This window comes from Balaenoptera musculus, chromosome 2, assembly GCF_009873245.2.
Source record: "Balaenoptera musculus isolate JJ_BM4_2016_0621 chromosome 2, mBalMus1.pri.v3, whole genome shotgun sequence".
Lineage (NCBI taxonomy): Eukaryota > Metazoa > Chordata > Mammalia > Artiodactyla > Balaenopteridae > Balaenoptera > Balaenoptera musculus.
The window spans coordinates 11,412,717-11,431,709 of NC_045786.1; the positions used below are offsets into that span (position 1 = coordinate 11,412,717).

At 41.6% G+C, this 18,993-nt stretch overlaps 2 protein-coding genes across 7 annotated transcripts in view; one reads left to right on the forward strand and one right to left on the reverse strand.

The window, feature by feature from the left end:
- Positions 1-18,993, reverse strand: part of KIAA1217 (KIAA1217 ortholog) — a 325,759-nt gene that overhangs the window by 100,639 nt on the left and 206,127 nt on the right. For all 4 annotated transcript variants that reach the window (XM_036844418.1, XM_036844419.1, XM_036844420.1 and 1 more), the window contains exons 4-5: positions 17,897-18,095; positions 13,862-13,955 (exon numbers count right to left, since the gene is read on the reverse strand). In XM_036844418.1, coding sequence (XP_036700313.1) covers positions 13,862-13,955; positions 17,897-18,095 — 293 coding nt within the window. The remainder of the gene's footprint in view (positions 1-13,861; positions 13,956-17,896; positions 18,096-18,993) is intronic.
- Positions 1,385-13,819, forward strand: LOC118890948. Of its 3 annotated transcripts, XM_036844422.1 has the most exons (3): positions 1,385-1,515; positions 10,984-11,202; positions 11,658-13,819. In XM_036844422.1, the coding sequence occupies exons 1-3, from the start codon at positions 1,413-1,415 to the stop codon at positions 11,669-11,671; spliced, it is 336 nt and encodes a 111-aa protein (XP_036700317.1). In that variant the 5' UTR covers positions 1,385-1,412; the 3' UTR covers positions 11,672-13,819. The 3 variants fall into 3 exon arrangements, 2 of the variants coding, with proteins under 2 accessions (XP_036700317.1, XP_036700316.1); XR_005018865.1 differs by lacking the exons at positions 10,984-11,202; positions 11,658-13,819 and adding an exon at positions 3,985-4,128; XM_036844421.1 differs by having other exon boundaries at positions 10,984-13,819.

An 18,993-nucleotide genomic window follows, 5' to 3' on the forward strand; every position in this document is an offset into this window, starting at 1 on the left:
TAATTTCCACCTCTGAAACTCTATGATTCCAAGTCAGCCAGGCCTGTTTCTTGAGGTAACATCAATGACACAGATCAGGTGTATTTCCTCAGCCACCAGTCTGGAGTAGCAGTTCAAGTGTCTCAGGGGCAGACGTATGGCTCCTGCAAGTTACATGCAGACCCCATGGGCAAGAAAAGGAAATGGCTTAGCACCAGGTGATTTATAGCTTAAAAACTTAAAAAATAAAAAATTAACATGTGCTTTTCCCCCAACAAATATATATATATATATACATATATATATATATATATATATATATGTAACACTATTTATATAAAAGCATTTATATAACATGCTGAGAAATGTAAGAAAAAGTGTAAAGAAAAGAATGGTCCCCAGATACACACTACTATACATAAATTAGATAAGCAACAAGAATTTACTGTATAGAACAGGGAACTATATTCAATATCTTATGATAACCTATAAGGGAAAAGAACCTGAAAAAATATATATATGTAACTGAATCACTTTGCTGTACACCCAAAAACTAAGACAATACTGTAAATCAACTATACTTCAATTTAAAAAAAGAAATAAAAAAAGAATAGTCCCCTGGAAGCTCTCTACAAATTAGGATCTTGGACCAAGGGAACCTGTGCTGAGGTGGCTGGATGCAATCTCCTGTAGTCTGGGCTTCCCTGATGGGGACCCACGGAGAAGACAGAAAAACAAAACCCCAGGAAGAAAGCAACATGTGGGTACAAAGAATACAACCTGAAAATACCAGGATTTAATAAACTCCCCGTCAGAGGCAATTTCTGCTAACATCTGTATTTACAAAAGCCAAGCCAAGAGGCGCGGTTTGGAGATCAAAGGGCAGAGGGCGTGGCGTAAAGCCCTCCGCACCTCCCCAGCAATGGCTAACAACCCAGCCCGTGCTGAAGGAAGAGGAAAGTCCTGTTCTGATCCAACTTGCTGGCTGTTGGCCAGCCCTGGATTTTATGCAGCCACGGAGCTGGAAGCAAGTTGCCTTGATCCTGCAGCCCAAGTTCAGGGCCGTGATGAGCAGCTGCATCCCTGTTGATGCTGTTGGCAGTAATTACTTCTCATCGCAAATCACCAGGATGTGTTTTGCAGCCGAGGGATGTCTCAATCTTCGGGCAGTGGGGGGGAGGGTGTGCTGAGGAGAGCAACAGTCCCTGCCTCTGGGGTGGCTTGGCTAGCCACTCCAGAACCCTCCACCTCCGATGTTCTGTAACTTTCTTGCTGTCCTTCTCCTAACAGCTCTGCCAGAAGCCTGAAAGGGCAGCAGGCAGGCACATGTAGGCAAATCTCCATTCCAAGACGCTTTCTCACTTCCAAATCAGGCTCATGAATCAGCTCCCTGCCCTGTCCCGGGAAGACGGTTTTTATGAGTGACGCAGCACATGAAGCAAAGAAGGAAGCAGGAAGGAGGAGAGCGTAGTTCATCCACGGTGCTTTTTGCAATCCCCACACGATCTGACTTTCACTGTGTTCTTCTTACTCCAAGTAAGTTGCAACCAAGTCCCCGGATAAACAACCAGTCTGATACTAGGGTTTTGGATGCTACAGATAGAACCAAAAAAATCCCCAAACTGTACAAAATAATTTCTCTTGAAGCCGAATAAGTATTGCTCTTTGATGATGATTATTTTCAAGATAAGTTACCTGTATCTGACTGCAGACTGGGAGTTCTTAGCTACTGGTAAGGAAGGGTGTGCAGTGTGGGATTTCAAAACAGGGACTATAGACACAGTCAGCCTGGGGCTGAATCCCAGCTTTGCTCCTCACTAGTGTGTGAGTTGTCACTTAATCTCTCTCAGCCTCAGTTTTCCAACCTTAAAATGGGTATAAAAGTACCTATGCCTTGGGGTTATAACGATGACTAAATGAAATAATATATATTATTGAGACCACATTGGTTAACAACTTCTCATCCATACTAACTCATCTATAAATTGGGATAAAGATAAACAGATCCACGCACACATGTACCTTTAAAAGGAAACAGACTGTCTTAAAAGGACATTGCTCTCATTAAATGTCTTTAAAAGAAATAAATACAAAACATTGTGACTGAACTATTACAAGAATAAGACAGAATAGTTATCTCAAGTAAATATAATTTCTGCCAAAGATTTTTTTTCCAGGTTTTTCCATTAAACCTGATAATAACAGGCTTATATCTGTTATATAAAAATTGCAGACATTTTTAATGTTATACATAAGGCTTAAATTGATATTTCTTAAAGAAGTTTTAAAAACCCAGATAAAAAAGCACTTTATATTTTAAAATGTAAAGTGATGTTCACAAGGAAAATACAATAAATAACGTTTTCCTTGAATGTTGAAAGAAGCATACTAACGCCCCCTCCGCTCCCCCCAATTTGTACCACGCCTTCAAATTTTCATTTGTCTCAGAAACCGAAGGCAAGTCCAATACCTTTGTGAAAACACTGAAAATTGTCACAAAACACATATATCAATGAGATCTGTACTAGCAAACAAGGTTGACACTTGAAATCCTTTTCTAAATTGTAAGGTTAAACAGAAACTAGATCATGAGATTATAGATTGGAGACAGCCCAATGTAACTTAAGTGGATTTTAAAAAACAGACTAATGCCAATAACAAAGAAGTTTCCTTCTAAGCAGTGTGCAAAAAGTTAAAATAAAAACCTAGCATTTAAATTCCACATTGCATTGAACTTGAATACAGAAAAGTTAACTCAAATGGAGGTAAGTGTGCTACAGCAGGACCAAAAAATTCTGAAAATCTTATTTTGTTATAAAGGCACAGTTCTTACCTTACATCTTCCACGAACCGTTCTCTTCTAGAAGAAACTTTCTAGACGTGCAGAGACCCTGAAACCACCCATCTCTCAAATGCTTCCAGCTCTGCCTGTCTTGATGGTAACTAAACGCAAGGCTTGGGGTTTTTTACAGAAGGAAGTTTTAGTCAAAATATGTGGTTTAAAGGAGCTGTATCCACCCTTGTTAAAACTATTTCACGGACATTCAGAGGTTTTGTTTCTCCTCTGTGAAAGTTAAATCTGAGTAGGAAGGCATTTTTCCTGTCCCGGAAATCAGCATAACTAAAAACCAATGCTGAGTTAACAAGAAATGTTTCTTCCATGTGCTCCGTCTGGCAGAAACGGCAAGCCATATCAAGGGAGCACGTGATGTTTATAAATACAATATGGCTCATGTTGTCATAACCTCTCAACGACCAAAAAAAAAGTGCAAGGAAAAGCAAGCAGCCACACAGCAGGAAAGATGAGATTTGTAACACTTGGAAGCTGCCTATCAGATATGCATATATTACTCTTTCTGGCATCTTAAAAAATAAAGCTGGAAGCAGGGAGGAAGGAAGCAAATACCTTGCTCTGGAGAGCCACTGTATTAGAATGTGTTTGCCCAGCTAATCATTTCAGTAAGAGTAATTCCTTACCAACTGCAACAGAAACATCTTTTCGCCTGTCAGAAAGACACGTCAGGGCTTCCCTGGTGGCGCAGTGGTTGAGAATCTGCCTGCCAATGCAGGGGACACAGGTTCGAGCCCTGGTCTGGGAAGATCCCACATGCTGCGGAGCAACTGGGCCCGTGAGCCACAATTACTGAGCCTGCGTGTCTGGAGCCTGTGCTCCGCAACAAGAGAGGCCGCAATAGTGAGAGGCCCACGCACCGCGATGAAGAGTGGCTCCCACTTGCCACAACTAGAGAAAGCCCTCGCACAGAAACGAAGACCCAACACAGCCATAAATAAATAAATTAATTAATTAAAAAAAAAAAAAAGAAAGACACGTCATAAAAGGGCATAAAAGGGACATAAGGAGGTGCATCCCTCGAAAGCCAGTTCCATAGTGTTAACTCCAGCAAATAATCGGATGAAGGCAAGATGGCACATAGCCTGTAATGGATGTGAAAATTACAGATGTCTGTATCATTATTGATTATTGACTTTCTGATCTTCTACTAGATTGGAAGATCTGTGAGGGCAGTTACCATACTTGGTCACTATTATATCTTCGGAGTCTTGTACAAGAGCCTGAACCATCGGAGGGACTCAATGCATAATGGTTGGGTGAGTGGATTAGCGAAACTTCACAATAACGGAAGTAGGTTAACTGTTCCAAAATCATCACCCCTACTTGATAAGTTTGGAGGTATTTGAAATACTGATTCCCATGCAGTCTAAAAGCAAGATCTGTCCTGCTGAGTTATAAATACAGTAAACCAAGATCTGTCTTATTTAATTTGTTATCCAGAGATTTGCTTACTTTCTACCACGGGTGAATTTAACTCCTGAAAATAAAATGCAGGTATGTGTGCATTTCTGACAATCACTTAGTTCAATCTGACAAATCTGTTACTCTCATCTTAAATTATAGGGTAATTAACTGTGATAAAATTATATTTATAGGATGGGTAATTTTGTTAGAATAGACATCCTTAGTTCTCATTTTGGTCAGGAATTATTCCTGGGATAAACAAGGGGATGTGCTGTAAATCTCAAATGTTTACATGTGCAAATCACTGTACTGGTCTTAGCAGAGAACGTTATTAACTAAAAGTTTGTGATACGAAAAGTGCTGACATGAGCCCCTTTTCCAACCAGACGTTTAATGAGAATTTCCTCAAAGCAGGACATTTTCTCAGGGAAACAGAGAGTGTGAAGATGAATGGAATAGGGGCTTTGCCGCCTGAAGCCTGGAGTTTAGAACAGAACTTAAGATGTGCACATCAGTAACTACGATGCAGACAGGAAAAGGTGAGGGTGATCAGAGGCGGGGGGGGGGGGACCGGTGAGGTTCTACGGAATCAGAGAAGGGACAGTAGTGAGTGAGGCTTGGAGACGAGAGGAGTAAGGAAAGGCTTGAAGAAGATAGTGGCTGTTGAGTTCAGAAATGGGCAGCACATGATGTGGAGAAAAGGGAACCCTCACACACTGCTGGTGGGATTGTAAATTGGCGCAGCCACTATGGGAGACAGTATGGAGATTCCTCAAAAAAATAAGAATAGAACTGCCATATGACCCAGCTAGTCTACGGATGGGTATTTATCCAAAGAACACAAGAACACTAATTTGAAAAGATATCTGCACCCCCATGTTCACTGCAGCACTATTTACAGTAGCCAAGATATGGAAACAACCTAAGTGTCCATCAGTGGATGAATGGATGAAGCTGTGAAATGTACACATGCATAAACATACATACATACAATGGAATACCACTCAGCCATAAAAAAGAATGAAACCCTGCTGTTTGCAACAACATGAATGGACCAGGAGGGTATTACACTAAGTGAAATAAGTCAGACAGAGAAAGACCAACACCATATGATTTCACTCATATGTGGAGTCTAAACAAAAACAAAACCACCAAAACCAGTGAACAAACAAGATAAAACAAAAACGAACTCACAGATACAGAGAACAGATTGGTGGTTATTAGGGGGAAAGGACGTTGGGGGAAGGGTGAAATGGGGGAAGAGGATCAACTGTATGATAATGGATGGAAACTAGATGTGCGGTAGTGATTGCTCTGGAGTCTATACAGATGCCGCCCACCTGAAACTTACATAATTAAAAAAATGTGTGGCCCGTGGACACTGATGATGAAGACAGTAGCGTGGGGAAGGGCAGTAGTGAGCACTGTAGTGGTGAGAAGGTCAGTTCTGGAGCCGGCCTGTCTGGCTCCGAATCTAGCTCCATCTCTGATGAGCTGTGTGGCTTTGAGCAAGTTCCCTAACCTCTCTGATCCTCAGTTTCCACATCTGAAACAGGGGGTCATAAGAGTTCCTCTCACACTGGGTTGTTCTGAACAAATGAGAGTGATTTTGAGCACCATGCTCAGCACCGTACTTGGCACAGAGTGTTTCATGAATGTTAGTTATTAATATCACTGCCATTGTGTGAGTGAAGGGGACACCAGAGTGGCCGGGTCAAGGAGGATCTTGAGTGAATGAGAGAAAATTAGTTAGGAGTGGTTTCTGAAACTTCTATTTCTCAGGGATTCTCCTGTCTTCCATTTCTGTAGGATTACTTTATCCTTCCCCAAATCCCAAACACTTCTTCTCAATCAGAGCACTGCCCTGTAGAAAAGAGGGCTCTGAGCTCTGTGGAAGGGCCATTTCAAACATACATACTAAACGGTACATACTTCTTCTTTCTCTTTCTTCTATTCTTTCTCCGTTTTTTTTGTTTTTTGTTTTTTTTGGTGGGATATCCTTTTAGCCCAGTCAGAATAGAATAGAATGGAGCATGTTCAATGTAAAAAGATGCCAGGAAATAGACACATAATAGAATTAAGAAGTGAGACAAATATTTATAAAGGATATTTTACATGTTCTAAAATCTTGTTAAGAGCATCATTTCAAAACTTGCAAAACCTGAATGGAATGTCAAGGAAGGGAGCCTCTGGGCTGAGTACAAAGAGTCAGAAAGAACTGGGTTCAAATCCCATGTCTGACATGTACCAGCTATTCGGGTCTGGGAAAGACGTCACTGGCCTCAATTTTATCATCTGTAAAAACTGAGTCAGCTTACATGCTTTGTAGAGTTGTTGACTAATTTAAATAACATGTGAAGTATTTAACACATTGCCTTCTACAGGGACACAAAAAGGTCTATTATCATATCTAGAAACACAATGGTATAGAATGAATACTACTTTTTAAAAGAAAATTAAATTAAATAAATTAATTTATTTTTGGCCACACCGCGCGGCTTGCAGGATCTTAGTTCCCCGACCAGGGATTGAACCCGCACCCTCAGCAATGAAAGCGCCGAGTCCTAACCACTGGACCGCCAGGGAAGTCCCAACTGAACATTACCTATAACCTGACTGATTCCACAAAGAAATTAATAGAGTTCACAGAAATCATTACAATTTTGCACCCCCCGAAAAAGTCAAATTGGAATGTATGACAGAAAGAAGATGAAAGTAGGAAAATTAAAAATAGAGTCCAGGCACGAAGCCAGCACACCACCAACACTCACGCTGTAAATGCCTGTACGCTAGCTGTGGGTGAGCCATGAATTTAATTCTAAGCTTTAGAGTAGCAACACAAAGAGGGAAAATGATCACTTACAAGATTCAAAGTGTCCATGTGATAAAAATAAACCAGGAGGAACACAACTATTTCTGGTGATGAGAACAGAGAGATATTTTTACAGTGGGTTCTCATTAATGACAGAAAATGAATAATACACCAGTTGTAGCACCAAGATTCTAGCACTCAAAGCATCTGCTTAACAAGCATTTACACTCGCCACTGGCTTTCTGAGATGAACACGAGCTGGTGTGTGCCCTCGGAGAACTTACAATCTTGTGTGATAAGATAAGCATGCACCTAAAGGATTAAAACACCAGGAGAATGTATAACATGCCTCCCCAAAAAGGAAAGATTAAATCTGACAGGGAAGGCTTCATAGAGTAGGCGGTCTTTTATTTGGCCTCTAATAGCAAGTTTTTACTTTTTCACATTTTATTATGGGCATTTCCACCATAAAATAAGTAGAGAAAATAATATAATGAACTCCCATCATCCAGCTCCGACATTTTTCAACATTTTACCAATTTTGTTTCATCAATTGCCACTTTTTGGGTTTGTTTTGCCAGAGCATTTTAAAGCAAACCCCAGCAGTCATGCCGTTTTAGCCTGTAAATACTTTAGTGTGTCTCATTTTTAAAAACATAACCACCAAGCCATTATTATACCCAACAGAATTACTGGTTATCCCTTAATATCATCTGATTCCTAACACATGTTCAAATTTCCCAAATAGTTTCAAAGATGTCTTTTACAGTTGGTTTGTTCCAATCAGGATCCAAACATGGTGCACACATGGCCTTTGGTTGTTAGGGAATAGAAGAGACCTGAGAAATAGAACAGTGTCCCTTCCCACCCTTTTTTCATGCCAGCAGCTTGTCGACATAATTGAGCAATTGTCTTGTAGTATGTTTGATGCGTGGAATTTCAGAAGGTATAGACAGTAAGTCCCCTACATACGAACCTTCAAGTTGCAAACTTTCAAAGATACGAACGTGCGTTTGCATGTCCAATCACGCAAGTTAGTTCACGTGTCTGGCATACATTGTCAGGTGTGTGCATCCCCTACAAATGGCTGTGCTTTTGTGTACTTTACTGTACACTACTGTGTACGGTGCAGTAATCAGTATCTTTATTTCAAGCCCAGGATGTCCGGAAGCAAGCATAAAAGCAGTGGTGATGTAGCTGGTACAGTACTATACAGCTGATCGTGTTAGTTGGGTATTTAGGCTAACTCGGTTGGACTTAACGAACAAATTGGACTTAACGAACTCGCTCTCAGAACGGAACTCATTTGTATATAGGGGATTTACTGTATGTGGGGAAGGACAGTGCATTTCAGAGACTCGGAGCAAGAACTGAGGTGGCTCAGGTTGGCTGTTGGGATGGAGATGATATCGACCATCAGCCTGTGCTATTCTTTGCACAATGGCAAGTTGCGCTTAGGGACCTGACTCGGCAAATAGCTGATTGACTGGAGTAAAAAGAGTCGGGGAGACCAGTTAAAGGCTGTTGCGTAACCGACTGATAGAAAAATAAAGAACGCCAGAACTACAGCATCAGAGCAGTGTTGCTAAGAGCCTGGGATCTGCAGCCAAGCTGCCTGGATTCAGATCTCAGCTCTGCACTCTCTTGCTGTGTGGCCTTGGGCAGGTGTCTTCAACAGACCTAAGCAACTGTTTTCTGAGCTATAAATACAAGGGCTTGTACCAATACCTGCCTCAAAATGGCGCCTGGAGGATTTACATGAAATTACCCGTGAACGTGCTTCATCAATGCACAAAAAAGTTAGCTATCGTGAGAGTAATGGTGCAGGCCGGGGCGGCAGGGTGGTGCGTAAGAGTCCTTGCAGAGTGAAATGGATGGGCTCTGGGCACTGGTGGGATGGGGGGAGAAACAGGAGTTAGGCCGTTGAAGACTCACTGATAACTCGACTTCTTAAATCTCTTCTCTCTCACCCTTCAAAACACACAGGCACATGCACACACATACACACCATGAGCAGTCATGTCCTCATTCACAAAGACAGAAAAACAAGGAGGAAAAGGCTTGGGGCTAAAAAAAAAGATTAGGATTTCTTTTTTCTTTGACAGGATACACTGGACACACTGGAAGAATATCCATGTGGAGACAACCACTTGAAAGTTGAACATTGGTCTTGAACTCTAGAGAAATGGCAGAGTTAGGGACAGAGTTCTAAGGGTCACCTACACTGACCTAATGGTTAAATCAGTAGTAAGACAAAAATGACAAGTGAAAAGGTGCAGATGAAAGAAAAAAAGCAAATTCAAACACACACACACACACACACACACACACACACACACACACACACAGGTGAAGCCTGCCTGAAGGCACTGAAGACCAGGTAGAGGGCAAGAGGAAGAAGAAGAGTTAGTAAATGAAGGAGGCTGGGGTGTGTTTGCATGTAGGCAAGGGATTTAGAGATGGCAGTGTAATGGGAACCAAGGTTTCTAAGGAGACCACCCATCACAGTGAAATGCAGAGGTCAGATAGAAGAGGTCTGGGGGGCAGTAAGTGAGTTGGCCATTAGGAAGTAATTTAAGATGCAGGGCCAATTCTGGGGAATGCATTCTCTATGCAAATATGGAAGCTGTCTTACATGCAAGTAAAAATTAAAGACATACAGGAAGGAGAGAACTGACTGATTGGAGCAAAGAACCTTGGGAAGTAATCTCAAAGCACACAAGAAGGTGGAAAAGCCTGAAAACTGTGGAAAAGCCTGAAAACTGTGGAAAAGCCACTAGGTTTGGTGAACAGGAAGTCCCTGGTACCCTCTGAGAGCCACGGAATGGAAGAGCTCATCTTCTGAGTTGTACATGTGTGAATTACAAACCCATGAGTACATATGTAATTTTGGCAAAAGGGCCCGTTCCATGTGGTGAGCTCAGCCCCTTGGGAACTTAATTATCAAAGCTACTATCTAATGTGATGAAACAAAAGCCAGGCGATTCATTTAGATCTGGGTGATTTGCACCCACATGTAAAGAATCAGGGGATGCTCAGTTCCAGCAGAGAACCACAAGTCTCATTGGATAGACTAGCTTCAAAGGTGCTCAGCTCAGGAAGCAACAAAAACTCTAAATTGAAAAGATACATGCATCCCATTGTTCACAGAAGCACTATTTACAATAGCCAAGACATGGAAACAACCCAAGTGCCCATTAACCGATGACTGGCTTAAGAAGATGAGGGGTGTGTATGTATGTATATGTATATATATATATATACACACACACAATGAAATATTACTCTTCCATAAAAAGAATGAAATATTGTCATTTGCAGCAACATGGATCGACCTAGAGAATATTATACTTAGTGAAGTCACACAGAGAAAGACAAATACTATATGATATCACTTATATGTGGAATCTAAAAATATTACAAATGAATCTATATACAAAACAGAAACAGACTCACAGACAGAAAACAAACACATGTTTACCAAACGGGAGAGGGAGGGAAGAAGGGAGGGACAAATTAGGAGTATGGGATTAATAGACAAAAACTACTATACAGAAGATAGATAAGCAATAAGGATTTACTGTATAGCACAGGGAACTATATTCAATATCTTATAATAGCCTATAATAGAATATAATCTGAAAAAAATAACTGAATCCCTTTGCTGTACACCTGAAACTAACACAATATTGTATATCAACTATACTTCAGTTAAAAAAATAAATCAATTTAAAAAATGCTCAGCTAGATGCTCGATGAAAAACTCGACACGTGTTTTCCCCACCAAACATCTATTCCACGCACGCCCTAAGGCCCAAAACCTCGGCGTTAATACTTTAGTTTCCCACGCTTCATGACTAACACCACTACCATCACTGCTCTGGATAACTGACCGTTTTGGATCCAGAGTCTCACATTTTCTCTTCTCTCACAGGCAAGATATTAAATGCATTGTCTAAGGAAAGTCTCCGAGGCCACCACAAAGCGCTGGCATTGCCGCTGTTGTGCCTCTGCGTGGTCCCAACCATGTTTTCCAAGACACGCACGTGGATCGGTAACGAGTGGGCAGCTGGGAGGTCTGGCCCAGGCTGCCTCCGGAGGCTGGGGGATGAAGACCAGCGACATCAGGCGCAGGGCTGCACAACTGCCTCAGGTGAGCAGTTACCGTCAAATTCCTGCCCGGCCACGTGCGCGTTGCACACATACGAGAAGATGGAGCTCTCCACCCACCGTGCAGCTTGGTTTAGTCTACAGCAGTTGAGCCTTGCTCTGTTCTCTATTTCTGTTCTTTACCATGAGCAATGGGCTTATGCAGCTGCGTTCCTGGCAGGACTCAACAAAGCTTCCTTTCCTTTAATAGCAAGGCAGCCACCTTCATCAAGAGGGAGACAGAATTCCAACCCCCAGAGCCAAAAGGTGAGGCGGAAGGAATTCCAGGTCTTTTAGCTTCTGGAATCCATCAATAGGGGCCAAGTTGCAAACTGCAGGCACGATCACACTGAGTTGGTTTTAAAACTGAGTTCTATTTCTCACGTCTAAGTCGTCTTCACTGAAACCTGCAAGTTTTTCTGTGGGTTGGATGGTGAACATTCGTTTCTCCTCCTCTAGGGCGAACAGTCTGACTTTCCTCCAGAGAACACTGCTGTCTAAAGCAGGCTGTGGGCCACTCGGAAAGTGACCCACCAGGGTCTCGTCTAAAAGTAAAAACTGAACAACTCTACTGAAACCCAGAGCCAACGTTCTGAATCCTCATAGACTCTGTCCAGATGGTTAATAATTGATTTTCTCCGTGCTCACTGCTGCGCCTTATGGAGATACCACATCTGCTCAAGAGTTAAAAACAGGTGTCCTCCCCAGCCATAAACAAGATTTTCAGAGGCGATTCTGGGGCCCCTGTGTGGACTGCGCGTAGCAAAAACAGAACTCTGAAACTCATGAAACTTTGAAGGCTAGATGTCTCAAAAAGTAAGGATCTCCAAGGGAGCAAAGACTCTTAAGAATGTCACTGAGAAAGAGAAGAACGAGGTCATGAAAAGCGAAGCGTACCATAATATTCGGCGCAGGCTTCGTGAATAGCGTGATTCCATCGGTCTTCACGTGGAGCTGGTTTATACTGAAAGTGTAACTGCCTAAAAGCAAACCTCCAAATTCTAGCTCTCCTGAAGTAGCAGCACAGCCTCCACTTCAAATCACAGATTATTTATGACATAAAAAAGCAGCCGTGGAGAACGTGAGAGGCCTCTTCCTCCAAAAGTGTGTAGGCTCTGATCCCACAATGCCATCACTCATCGTCCAGTCCAGAATGACATGGAAATTCTCCCAGCACTTTCTATTTTACCTCCTGGCCTCCTGGTCCTAAACTCACAGACCCTGCGTGGTAGGCAGAACAAAGATGTCTTCGTCCTAGTCCCCAGAACCTGTGACTACACGGAAAAGGGGATGAAGGTGGCCAATCAGCCGACCCTAATACAAGGAGATTATTCTGGAGTATTGGGCCCAATGTTATCACAAGTGTCCTTAACAGAGGAAGAGGGAGGGCTGGAGGTGTGATGAGGGAAGCAGGGTCAGAAAGATGCTATTTGGCTGGGCTCAAAGATGGAGGAAAAGGGTTACAGGATGAGGAATGGGGGTGGCTTCTAGAAGCTGGAGAAAAAAAGAAAACATATTGTCTCCAAGCTTCTGGAAAGGAATGCCAGTGACCTCTTGATTTTAGTCCACTGGAGTTATGTCGGACTTCTGACCTCTAGAACTGTAAGATAGTAAATCTGTGTCATTTTAAGCCACTAAATATGTGATCATTTGTTACAGCAGCAGTAGAAAAACTAATACCACTGTCAGGAAGCAAAGACCTTGAAGAACGCTACTGCAACTCTAGGACAGACAGTGCCTGGGTTTCTTTGGCGATAGAACCTACTCATTTACTTTTCTTCTAGTTAAACTCTTTTCAGCATCCAGTGCTAATCCTCAGAAAGGATGAAATAAAATGGCGAGGCATCTTCTAAATTTGTGTGGGGCGATGGAGTGGGGTAGGGGGGAAGGTGCATCTGGAGAAGTTAATCTTTTTTTCTTCTCATTTTTACTGCAGAGGAATGTAGCGCTACGGTTAGAAACTCAATCCCTTTCTAATGGACTTGCATTAGTGTGATTTTACAATCTGCCTTTTCAGTTTCCCTGTTCTTTATTCTTCAAAATATCCCTGTGTGCTTTGAATGTCTGGATAATCTTCTACGATGATCTAAATCTAGAGAATTTTAGCTCACAAAGCATGCAGATTTTTGTACTTTGCCCTCAACACAATTCAGGTGACATTTGATAATATCTAACACTATTTGCTGTTATAACAGCAAACAGTCCTGAATTAGGAGGTGAATAATTTAATTAGGCTGCCAGTACTTGGAATAGCAGATAGAAGGATATTAATAGATTCTACATGCAGTTATGCATGGGCTTTGTTGTTGTTGGTATGTTAGCCTTGTTTTAACTGGAGAAAAAACAGCAAGAGATCCTCTGAATAAGTTAATGTATTATGGACCAAGAACCCTTTCATGTACAGATTTTCAGGACCCCCCTGGAGTAAGGACATAACTAAACTCCATGCTTAGAGATGAATTAGGATGTGTGAAGCCCTGTTTCAATCCCTTTACTCCAAATGATCAGGAAATCCGATTTCTCTACCAATGAACAAATAATGAGTTATCAGACAAGAACCCCCTAAATCTGGTGTTTGGGTGTGATTACACAGGGACCACACGCCAGGAGGAGGGATGGTTCAACCCACAGAATTAAAGTAAAAATAGAACCGGGACACTTACCCTCACGTCTCCGTTCACAGTTTTCGGTGTGTGGTTGAATGCATGGGCAGGATCCTTGTTGTACACTTTGAGAAGGGATCTGTCCTGAATGTTCCTGGAATCAAAAACATCAATAACTATGGCAGATGAAAGGAGCCTTATTTTGGCCATTTCCTTCGCCTGCCCGTAAGAATCAGGTAAAAGACATCCACAGACAATCTAGCCGTTGTGTGCAATCAACCAGGCAAAAAGTTCTTTTACCATAAAAATAGGCAAAAATAAATATGGCAAAGGAGAAAAATGACTTCAGCTTTTCTTTCCTTTCCTTTTTTTTTGGTTCCTCAGGAAAGTATTATTCTTTCCCCGTAGTTCTCCACCCGTAAATATCGGGTAGCATAAACCTTCTTTCAAGATTCTGGGCAGTGAAAGCTAACACTTTAAGAAACAATAAAGCTCCCATATTTACAATACGTTCAAAGGGATTTGGTTAATATTTAAATATTTAATCGTTTACTTTGCCCAGACACCTGGTTTTCTGCTTATCTCACGAATACATGCAAAGGAAAAATGCTTTTTTTCCTTCAAACACCTTAAGCAAGGGAAAGAAAATGTATTTGTAGTCCAGAAAAAAAAAGTACCACAAAGATCAAAACTAGTATCTTTACGATGCCTCTTTTTTCTTCCATAGTGGACCTGTTTTTTTTTTTTTGAAGGCATTTAAAAATTTCATTAGATTCTTCTCTCCATAGTGGATTTTTAAAAATACTGTTATACATACAAGTTGAATTACAGGAAAAGCAGCGGATAAATTCTTCCACTGGTCTGTCTCTCCCTCTGAACCCACTTAGAACCCTGGAGTCACTCGTACTGCTGCAAAGGACAGAACCACAATTCGCTAAGAGCCTACCTCAAAATTATTTAAGAGCTTAGGAATGTCTACGAAGTCCTTCGCCCTCCATCTGCGGCTTTCATCAGCAGAAGGGCCACCCCCAGGAACGTTTAGCCCCGTCTACACTGTGATTCCTGCCAGCGCCAGCGTGGTGAGCTCAGGGAACCCTGTGCAGGAAGACACGTTCCTTTCCTCCAGCTGCAGCCACGTGTTTTGTGGGCTGATCGCAATCACTGGGGTTATTGGGTTGTGTTCCTGTTTTCAACGAAGTGGAGCATCCTTGGACTGGGCTTGCCTCCCTCCATCAAATATCCATCAGTGGTTGCTTTAAAGCAATGACTAGCCCCAGCTTCCACGGTTGCTCCGAATTTCAAGCAGCTCATTAGAAGTCTGCTTAAGGGGAGGCGTGTGGTCCTTGTTATTAGAAGGGACTAAGTTACTAGGAGGGGAAGAGGTTGTGGAAGAAAAGGATGTGGGGATTCACTGCAGGAACTCACCCTGTGGCTGGGAGGAGGAGGGGGCAAAGTCCCAAGGGACGATGAAACTGAAAACCTTACTTGAGCCATGAAACAAACTTAGTGTGGGTCTGAAGGTATTTAAAACACAGGAGGTTGAGTTATTAATTTAGAAACATGTTCATCCAAGATGAACCAACAGTAAAGGCCCAGCTTGCGTTTACCATGGCAACATTTACAACACAGAATTTCAGCCTAAACTCTCTGTAGCATTTCCCTAGGGAAAAGATGGAGAACCCAACACCATGATGAAAGAGCCAAATGTTTAACAAATATACCGTCACTTCAAAAATACTGGATGTGAAATGAAATTTGTCTCTGGGTTTAGAAGACTAAAGCCAGTGCCTTCCGGTAAAATCTACACGCTACATTTTTTTTTTTTTTTCTTGCAAGGAGTGAGGTTCTATTTAATGCTGATGGTGAAATAAAATATACTTGAGGCATTTTATGCATAAAAGCAAAGAATAATAATTCTTTGGAAAGGACATACATGTGATCATCTCACATATATATTATAATCATCACCACATAAACAATTTTATCCACTTAAATATTTTTAGATCTACTTTTTATATGTAAATAAAAACACTGAAAAGTAAAATTATAGACAAATTTATAAACCAATGACTTTCCACTTAAACATTTTAAATGAGATTTTTAAAAAATCAGGCTATCAGTACTGCAGCCTAAGAATCAAGGAGACCATCACTTTTGCAAATAGAAACAAACTAACTGAAAATTATTATTGCTTAAAGTGATTACTTCTCTAAAGCTCTGCTTTCATTTATTGGGTTGGCCAAACAGTTCATTCAGGTTTTCCATAACATCTTACGGAAAAACCAGAATGAACTTTTTGGCCAGTCCAATATTTTATCAACTGAATTTGCATCAAGAAGGATCATCTCAGTTTGGAAGTTTTGGGTACCTTTTCCTCTTTGTCGTCCCTCCCATTTCTCTTTTTGTGACTACGTCACAACATTCCCAAAGAAAGTGTGCAGAAAGTCTTAGTAGTCATACTCTGAGGCTTGGGAAAGCCTCTAGAAAATCATGACTCATTGTAATACAAAAATTCTTGCACGGGCTGCAAGACAGTGGGGTCCAACTGCTTACAATAATCTCATCAGCCTTGAGCTCCACAATCAAAAGTGGCTTTGTGTAGTTTCATGTATATTTATTATTACCATATCCCTCAAGTTCTCTAACTGCAAAACGTAGAAATTCAAGAAGATGGTTGTCCGCGTTAAAACACTACATGAGATTATATTACTGTGAACATACTCTCTAAATATCATGTGATTACTTCACGTTTAAGTTTATGCTTTGTAAATTCAGGATTTTTTTGGTGACAGCTTGATTAATAATTTATTTCAAAAAACAAGCGTGAATTTTCTGAAACCCATGAATATTTAAACATGTTTTTAAAAAGCAGGAAGGTTGGGTAACAGATATAGCATCTATACCTTAGGGCATGTGTCGAACCTTGAAAGCTCTAAATTACTCATACACCTTGGTACACGCCTAAATATGTCATTTCAGATCACTGTTAGATATTTATCAGTTTACATTTATTATGCACTAAAGGCATATTTTAAAAAAGTAGTTCCTATTAATCCCATGATGAAGAAACAGGAAAGTCTGCTATCCCCACAGGGAAGAGATCCAGAAATCCAACTTGGGGCCCAGATGAGTTGAGGGGAGAACATTCTGAGGGAATAAAAAATTCTTGGCCAAGAATATGGACAGTCAGGTTTGGGTCTGGGCTTAGAAATTAATTGGCTACATGATCTTGAGTAAGTCTTAACTTTTATGCATCTGAGTTTCTGGTCCCATCAAATGAAAGGGCTGGATGAGTCGCTCAATCATTTTTTCAGCTCTAAAATGTTCAGCGGCTACACTAGCGACTGCTTGCTTGTGTTGATTTAAGTCCTGTTTCTCAGGCTTGTTTGGCTAGAAGAGCTCAGATGGTCCCTTCTGTTCTATGCACAACACCACTGCGGTCGATAAAGATGTTTCTCTTTCCGTGCCACCTGCCACAGCATGACTCCATTTAGCCTCGTTTTAGAGTACATATTACTAGGAGCCCAGGAGAAAGCTCACCAAGAAAGTGGGATCCTCTAGTAAAGGCCAACTATTTAAGAAACAAATGGAAAAGGAGAATACTTCTTAGCCTCCTTTCTTGTGGACAATAGCATAGAGTCCACTGCTTTTATTCTAACTTGTTCGTATAAAGAATAGGCCCAGTGAGATCATTACCTAAAATGTCCACAGGCTCTGTCTGTGACGACAAGAACCCTTGAGAAGGAGTTGGTTAAGTTCCACCTGTAAGTATAACCTTCAACGCATATGATCTTTCTGGGCCTTAGTTCCCCTAACTCTTAGATAAATAGCAGACTGGCTCATTTCTTCCATTCCTTTCAGATGTAACATGCAAAGATCTGTGTGGGAGAAGTCTGTCCTCACCTTTGTAAACCAAACCTTGTCAATGAGTTCTAGAAAACCAGATAGTGGTTTCACACCTTGGTAAAATAAACCTGCCCATCAGGACAACAGGTGTGCTTTCTTCACTGGAACACAAAGAGATAGGGAGTCGGTACCAACCGTCAACGCAAGATGGTAGACACACGCACACGAGCAAATGACGTAACTGCTTACCTGACATCATTTAGCTCATAATAGACATTTCTGCTTTCATCTTTGATGTAAATGGCGATACTGGGCGACTCCAGCATTTTCATGGTGAGCTGCTGTGGAAAGGCACTTACGAAGAGAGCACGGATTGTGTCTGCACTTGTAATTTCGTTCGGCATCCTGAGCTGCTTGGTTTCATCTCCATACTGGAGATAAAGAACCCCTGCACACAAGATGGACACAGCTATCAGTCACAGACCAAGACTCACACAACACACAGCACAAGCTAAGCCACTTCTGCCCTACCACAGGCAGGAATGTTCTGGACACGCTTGCAAAGCACGTCACAAGAGACATGTGTTTGGAATTTCTAAGAAACGCACTCTCTGGTTATGACGTAAATACCCACTTTTATTCTTTGGAGTCCGGGCAGGTGTTAAAGAGGCTCATTTTCAACTATTTTAAAACCAAAAGGACAAGAAGCTAACCTTTGGTAACCTAAGGCAAAAGACAATACTCAATTCCCTTGAAAGGTATATTTAGGAATTGGACCCCATAGGGTGAATTTTTTCCCATGTGTTTCACTAACCAGGAACACAATCATTATAGCAATAGGTAAACAACATAGGTTATGTCTTTACGTCCATTCAGAAACGTTTTAAGTGGAAACGCTACAATATTTCTGTGGCTCTAATACATATTGAATGTTTATATCAAATGAAAATGTCTACAATACAAGAGTCTGGTGCCCCAATGTGTCAGAAAGAAAATGGAACATATCAGTTACACAAAGAACAACACAAGCACAGGGTCATAGCATTTTAAATTTCCAGGGGGCATGTGGCTCCCCATGAACCATGCCTCCCAGCCATCATGCCCCTGTGGAGTGTCCCTCCCCACGTGGAGTCTGGGCTGGGCCATGTGACTTGCTTTGGCCAATGGGACACTAGCAAGTGTGATGCAAAATGGAAGCCTGATATGAGTTTGCACAGGAGAGCTTGCCTTCTTGGTGAGCGTGGTCTTGGACGCTCCCTCACGGAACCAAGCTTCCATGGAGTCCAACCGAGGCCACATGAAGAAGAACGGAAGCCCTGACTGATGGTCCCCACTGAGCACCCATT